The following is an 8,037-nucleotide window of genomic DNA, read 5'->3' as shown; positions in this document are numbered from 1 at the left end:
AGCACATTCCCAGAGACTCGATGATTTATATATAACGGGCAGATACACAAAGCCAACAAGCTGCTGAAGTCAGGATAGAACAGAACGACTGGAGAGAGGAGGGACATACAGCTGCATCATCTACAAACCTGGATTTCACGAGGGTCACAAAAAAAAAAAAAAAAAAGAATATTTGCACCACAATACCTCTTTTTATCACATGCTCACCTTCCACATCATCAGCTGCCATGCGCAGTAGGGATTCGGTGAAGTTGATTTGGACGTTCTTCTTCTCCAAGATCTTCATTATGATGTCCTGAGTCAGGCCAGGGTTCTCCCTCTCCGCCTGACAAAAGACAATAAGGCAAGCAGGGTGAGTAAGTGAAGCAAGCAATTCATTCATGAGAGAAAAATAAGGTATAGCAAAGTTTGTGTTCTCCAACAAAAGCAAGAAGAGGCTCGGAGAACAAAGCTAGAACTTTATTGAATGGCCGATGTCAGCTGTGAGCAGTTCAGGCGAAAGCACAAAGGCTCTCCTCCTGAATAATTCAACCTCGAGTTACACCAGCCAGGAAGCAGCGGAGAGACCAATCAGTGAGACAAGTGAACAAAAGACCCACAAATGTCATAGTAAAACAGCTGTAAGGCGATCACGTCTCCCTTTGGTTTGGATAACGACAAAGCTGCTTCTGCTTCATCAATATTTCATCTGTGCTCGCGGTAGCAGGAGCACAGAGGTAGCCTATGGCCACTGGGCTTCTATTATTCCAGTGCAATCACAGCAGTGTATGAATAAAATAAAAAATAAAAAAAGAGGATCAAGACATTAAGAAAGTCTCATCTGATCGGCTATCACAACACCTGTCTGAATATCAGCACCTTTGATGTTATATTTATGAGATGCATCATCAACATAGCTCATCTGAACGTCCATGTAAATGGAGGTGCTTGATCATAACGAACACCATATAAATTGAACCTAATATCCACTTCATTACTAATAACAAAGGTAGCGTTAAGGTAACATTTCAAAGTGCTTCACTATTCATTTAAAATGCCATTGAAGGCTTGAGTTGCAGTGAAATGTACATACGCCCCATTTAACTCTTCAAGAAAAACACTTGTTGGGTCCCTACATGCCCTCTCTGTAATTACTACTTCGTCACTGTATTCAAGTGACATAGACAAACAAGGAAGTGATGTGATGGCAATAGAATTTCTCACTGGAGGTTGATTAAAGGTTGCAAAAGAACAAACTGCAATTTTCCTTGAATGTAGCAGCACAGCTAAACTGCAAACACTGATGACTTCAACATTAATTTCCATGAACTGAAATTGCCATTGGGCAACATCTGGAGTGGCCGTGTCGTTAGGTCATTCTGAAAATGGGAAGTTGCAGTTTGGACCACAGTGACAGCCAATGTGTATATATACACATGTTCTTGTTGGTGTCCTCAAGGAAGGAACTGAATCTTTGGCAGAATATTGGGAAGTGCATCAGATACAATCAATGTAGACTGTGTTTACACACAGTTTTGAAGAGTATTGGAAGTGATAAAATGGTGCTTTTATGTTTCAGGTCATCTGATCCATGCATAGTCCTACCTTTATGAAGGCTGCTCTGAGTGTCTGAGCTGCTGATAGGTTGATCCTCTCCAGCTAATGAAAGAAACAAAAAGAGAAAACACACATTATCGCAGCCAACTCTGGATATGTTGGGGATGTTACTGTGTTACCTAGCAACTAACTAGAACTTGCAGGGGTTTCGAACCTAACTGCTCTGTCTTAAAAGGCACTAGGGTTTGTAGAAATGGGCATAATTTTTTATTTTATTTTGCAGTTCTGCAATCGTATCCCTATCCTTTGAGGAAATAATGTAGAAATACCACTTTACATCATACAGTGTGTGTTTCAGCATTATAGTCTAGTTGTCACAAAAACATATATTTTAGCAGTCTATTCAACTATAATAATAACTCTGTATATTTGTACATCATTTTTTACATAATATAATTTAAAAAGGTGGCTGCTGTCAGCATTAGATGTTTTACCTCGTTGAAAACTGGGTACATTACGGTACAGCGTCATGGATACCATGGAGTTTGTCTCCGCTTCATTCTTCATCTCCTCCATTGTCATCCTCCAGGGAGGAGCAGCTCTTGGTGAAAAGGTGAGGAGGAAACTGCGGCTCACACACACTCACACATACACTCACCCACTCGCACACACTCTGAAAACCGCACAAGCTCCAGAGTGACAAGAGCCTGGTGAAAAGAAATTGAAAGATACAGCAGGGTGCTGATTAAGATTGGTTTGACCATGTCCTTAATAGATTTTTTATCTATATGCCAAGTCTTCAAGTTTTTAAGTAGGAGAGTATATTTTAATATGGTTCCTTCTTATTTGGCTATTAGTGTGAATGCATTGATCTGATCAACTTGATCAGCAGGGTTTACAAGGATACAGCATAGCATTGCGATATTTTCCGTGGCAATACTGTATCGATACACAGATGCCAAGTATTGATCTTTTACTACAGTGCCTTGCGAAAGTATTCGGCCCCCTTGAACGTTTCGACCTTTTGCCACATTTCAGGCCTCAAACATAAAGATATAAATCTGTAAGAATCAACAACAAGTGGGTACCAATTATGAAGTGGAACGAAATTCATTGGCTATTTCAAACTTTTTTAACAAATAAAAAACTGAAAAAGTGGGCGTGCAAAATTATTCAGCCCCTTTACTTTCAGTGCAGCAAACTCTCTCCAGAAGTTCAGTGAGGATCTCTGAATGATCCAATGTTGACCTAAATGACTAATGATGATAAATAGAATCCAGCTGTGTGTAATCAAGTCTCCGTATAAATGCACCTGCTCTGTGATAGTCTCAGAGGTCCGTGTAAAGCGCAGAGAGCATCATGAAGAACAAGGAACACACCAGGCAGGTCCGAGATACTGTTGTGGAGAAGTTTAAAGCCGGATTTGGATACAAAAAGATTTCGCCAGCTTTAAAAATCCCAAGGAGCACTGTGCAGCGCGATAATATTGAAATGGAAGGAGTATCAGACCACTACAAATCTACGAAGACCCGGCCGTCCCTCTAAACTTTCAGCTCATACAATGAGAAGACTGATCAGAGATGCAGCCAAGAGGCCCATGATCACTCTGGATGAACTGCAGAGATCTACAGCTGAGGCGGGAGACTCTGTCCATAGGACAACAATCAGTGTATACTGCACAAATCTGGCCTTTATGGAAGAGTGGCAAGAAGAAAGCCATTTCTTAAAGATATCCATAAAAGTGTTGTTTAAAGTTTGCCAAAAGCCACCTGGGAGACACACCAAACATGTGGAAGAAGGTGCTGTGGTCAGATGAAACCAAAATCGAACTTTTTGGCAACAATGCATAACGTTATGTTTGGCGTAAAAGCAACACAGCTCATCACCCTGAACACACCATCCCCACTGTCAAACATGGTGGTGGCAGCATCATGGTTTGGGCCTGCTTTTCTTCAGCAGGGACAGGGAAGATGGTTAAAATTGATGGGAAGATGGATGGAGCCAAATACAGGACCATTCTGGAAGAAAACCTGATGGAGTCTGCAAAAGACCTGAGACTGGGACAAGACAATGATCCAAAACATAAAGCAAAATCTACAATGGAATGGTTCTCAAATAAACATATCCAGGTGTTAGAATGGCCAAGTCAAAGTCCAGACCTGAATCCAATCGAGAATCTGTGGAAAGAACTGAAAACTGCTGTTCACAAACGCTCTCCATCCAACCTCACTGAGCTCGAGCTGTTTTGCAAGGAGGAATGGGCAAAAATGTCAGTCTCTCGATGTGCAAAACTGATAGAGACATACCCCAAGCGACTTACAGCTGTAATCGCAGCAAAAGGTGGCGCTACAAAGTATTAACTTAAGGGGGCTGAATAATTTTGCACGCCCAATATTTCAGTTTTTTATTTGTTTAAAAGGTTTGAAATATCCAATAAATTTCGTTCCACTTCATGATTGTGTCCCACTTGTTGTTGATTCTTCACAAAAAATTACAGTTTTATATCTTTATGTTTGAGGCCTGAAATGTGGCAAAAGGTCGAAAAGTTCAAGGGGGCCGAATACTTTCGCAAGGCACTGTATATATGTGTTGGACAGTTTGTCTGCTTGACAATCCCATTTTGCAGCAATAAAATAGAAGTGAGATCAACAAAGAGAAATTCATCTTTTTAGGTGAAACAGATGTTGACAAAGTTTCCTTTTGGGGACATAATTTGAAAATGGGAAAAATTTGAAGTTGGAAAAAAGGTAATAAATTGCAATATATTGCAAAAAAAAAAAAAAAAAAAAATCGCAAGAATATCGTATCGTGACCTAAGTATTGTGATGATATCGTATCATGATTCCCACCTCTATTGATTAGGCACTGATCCTATCTTGATGAAGTTGATCGGGTACTGGCTATGATGTGACCGATCCACATCAAATACAGTTTCTTCTGCAGTCAGTGTCATTATAAAATTCAGTGCATCAGCTATTCATTCAGTAACATCCTCACGTTGCCTTACTCAACAATGATTCTAGTGAGTTCTGCGCAGTGAGGTATAAAGATTTTAAATTTGGGAAAGCACCACTTTTAGATGAGCTTAGGCATCAGAACTGGTTTTGTACTTAGCAGGACATGTTACAGTTAAAATGTAAACTTTAGGGGTACTCCCTCTTAGTCGATTAGTCGACTAATCGGTCGTTTTGGTCTTAGTTAACTTAGATTTCTTTCGTCGATTAGTCATGTTTGATGCTTTTTTCATGCTGAATGACTTATTTCCAAGAAACGTACGAGCACATCTCTGGTAAACACAAGAATTAAGGGTTGACAATTTACCTAACAGATATCACCGTGAAACGTACTTTCATTACAGCAATTTTTTTGTTGTATTACACGTTTTCTGAAATGTGTTTAAATATGCAAAGGAGGCGTTATCTTATTCAATATATGCATCCTTTTGCATGACTCTTTGCGGAGAAACTCAGATTTACAGTTGATTAAATCAACTAATCGATTAGTCGATACAATTGAATGAGTGTTAGTCGACTAAGAATTTCTTCAATCGAACACAGCCCTAGTACACTTGCCAAAACTCAATCCATTAGGGGTGTAAATCACACATCACAATACAATATTGATTCTTTGGACAACGTTACAATATTTACAGATATCACAAAGTCCACCACGATACGATTTCAATTCGGTTAAATTAAGGGGCCTGCGACTGATACAAGACGATACATAAGCTTACACAAATCACAATCAGTTACATATATAGATATTTACAAGAAGCAACTAAAATACGATTTGACAATTTCACTACTAAGCTCTTCCAGACACATACATTAATAAAGCTAAGCTTTTTAATAAAGAGAATACATATAAAGTGGGAATCTCAAAATAAAGGCGCATCTTAAAGATGACATATGTATGGATATTTTCATTTGTACCAATATTGGATCCTTGATGATTGAATCGATATATGGATCCAGATCGATGTACTGTTACACCCCTAATACCAATATTTATACCAACCAATACTGTATTTTTAAGATAATATAATAAGCTCTACTAAGTAGCTTACCCACCAGCAGGAAGAGAAGACGGTATACGTGCAGTTTAGTGTCCCAAATTCCCCATACAATGTCCTTAATTACTTATGAACCTGCTAAACCACCTGTGCTACCCTAAATTGTCTCAAATAAGACCCTCATCAATTGGGACACTCAGTTTTTAGAAAATAATTTGGGGCACTAAACTGCTATTAGCAAAAAAAGACTCGTTGGTTTGTTTAAACATAGAGGAGGGGAGTGGCACAGTTCTGGGTTACCTGGCCGGTGACAGCAAGGCCAATGTGACCAAACGGCAACTTAAAATGTGTAATAATGTAAATATTAAAGAACCAAGGAGCAGTCATTAAAAGCAAGACGTCTTTCTATTTAATTGTTTTAATATATTTATAAGAGTCTGGCTAGTTTAAAGAGCAAGAAAACATTACTGACAAAGTCATGGCAGTGCAGCTCAGTTTTTAGTTCTTAGCTAAAGTTAACGAGTTAAATGGTAAGCATCTGGGTATTCGGCTGGCTTTCTGGACAACTAGCTATACTGCCATTTATGACCCGTCCAATAAGATATACAGTAATATTACTGTTTATGAGCCACAGTGTCTGACGCGATGGCTGGCTACCTGGCAGGCTAAATTGACTAGCAAGCTGGATACAGTCAGCCCCAGGTTAACAGCTAGTCGGCTAACTAGACATAGCTAGCTAACAAAGTTGCTGATGTGCCGTTAACTGAGGTTTGGGGTTTTATTTAAGGCAACAGATCAATTGTCAAAACGATTACTGACCTGGTATAGTGACCAATTTATCGCGATCTAGCCGTAAAGACACCCAATTGAGGCCTATGGCCGACCAAATCGATGGTAGCGAACTGCTAGCAGTTAACAGCGTAGCTTAGCTACGTACAAGCTACAGTAAATTAGAGATTTGTATTTGCTGGTAAGCTAAAACGCGTCAACAAACTGCTTAATGACATATTTGTAAGTCGGTATATGCGTGTCAAATGTGTAATTGTATCTACCTTTGGTCTGACTTCTTAAATGGGTTGGTTACGCCGTCGATTGCCTTTTAGCTGCTATGTTTTCTTTACAAGTTAAGGCGGAAGTTTTTTAGGACTGGGCTGAGCGACATCTTCCGGACCGTTGCTACGTAAACACACGTCCTCCAATCAGAGGACGAATGGCGACTCTGACGTCAAATAAAATATATCTGGTCCCACAACGGAGAAATGTGCAGTGTTACAGCCTTTTATATATGTCAATGGTTACAGCAGCTTATGAGAAACAAAAGGCATCATGCAACAATGCAAGATATAATAATACATATGTAAAGAGTTAAAAGTTGTAATAAAAAAATAAAAACAGTAACTAAGCAAAATATAGAATATAGAATAATATATGCAATACTGTGAATACTGTGTATTCAACCTTTCAGTCTTTTAGTAACAGAAAAAGCTATGTTGTTGAGCAATGTTTTATATAGCAGTATATAACCGTCTCCCCTCGTTGATCTTTAGTCTTATTTCACCATGAGCTGGAATAAGGGGTGTTATAGCTATCATCATCATCATCATCATCATCATCATCATCTATAACATATCATGAAGTTAATAAACATTGATCATGAATAAAATCAAATTGATAATATTGTAATAGTGCCAGGTAACAAATCGATTTAACTTTTAAATTCTGGAGAAAATGGGTCCCTCTGCAGGCCAAAGAAATATGGCAGACTACAATTAATAAATTATAATACATACAAACTATGTAAATGGTTATTCATGCAAATGAGTAAAGACTTTTGCTGAAATTTGTCATGTTGTTGTTGTTGTTGTTGTTGTTGTTAACTACCATGGCAGTCTTCTGATTGCAAGTGTCTAGGGTCAGGAGACAATGTGAGAGAGAAACCGATTGCTGCAACTTGGCTGTGGTTTCTCCTCATGATGAGGATGAAGTGTTGGCACAGTGGCATTCCACCAGACCCCCTGTCCTTATTGCCTTCCATATATATATATATATATATGACAATATGATAATTTAATTGTTTGTTGTTTCCCAACACACCTTTCCCCCTTTATTCCTCTTATTAGAGCAAAACAAATAGCTAATAGCTTTGATTCAATTGTAATTAATAAAAAAAAGCCAACAAATAGTGCAGGAAGTGCAGAAAGTTATCATTTCAGAGACCATGCCATACATCACGTCCACTAGTCGTCCCCATTGACTTTTCCCTCCTTTCCAATGAGCTCACCACTTGCCTGCTTATCAGCTTCCTTCTGTTTATACAGTAGATATTGATTCTCCAGATTGTTTGCTATAAAGGTAGAGCATACACTAGTTGTCAGTTACATGTTCAGGTCCCACGCCTTGCTATCCAAACACTGTGTAGGCTATACTTGACACGAGTCTTCACAAGATAAATTGGAGTTAGGACTAGGAGTGTACCTACGGTTAAT

General features: G+C 38.9%; 1 protein-coding gene across 1 annotated transcript in view; it reads right to left on the bottom strand.

Annotated features, from left to right (window-relative positions):
• The window catches only part of LOC120548812 (programmed cell death protein 10-like), a 10,494-nt gene extending 3,734 nt beyond the window's left edge, over window positions 1-6,760 (bottom strand). The window contains 5 exon segments of the mRNA XM_039785300.1: window positions 208-325; window positions 1,585-1,638; window positions 2,031-2,055; window positions 2,057-2,243; window positions 6,604-6,760. Coding sequence (XP_039641234.1) covers window positions 208-325; window positions 1,585-1,638; window positions 2,031-2,055; window positions 2,057-2,118 — 259 coding nt within the window. The 5' untranslated portion in view covers window positions 2,119-2,243; window positions 6,604-6,760.
• Between the last annotated feature and the right edge of the window lie 1,277 nt (window positions 6,761-8,037).

This window comes from Perca fluviatilis, chromosome 20 (assembly GCF_010015445.1).
Source record: "Perca fluviatilis chromosome 20, GENO_Pfluv_1.0, whole genome shotgun sequence".
NCBI lineage: Eukaryota > Metazoa > Chordata > Actinopteri > Perciformes > Percidae > Perca > Perca fluviatilis.
This window is presented reverse-complemented; position numbering and strand designations above follow the sequence as displayed.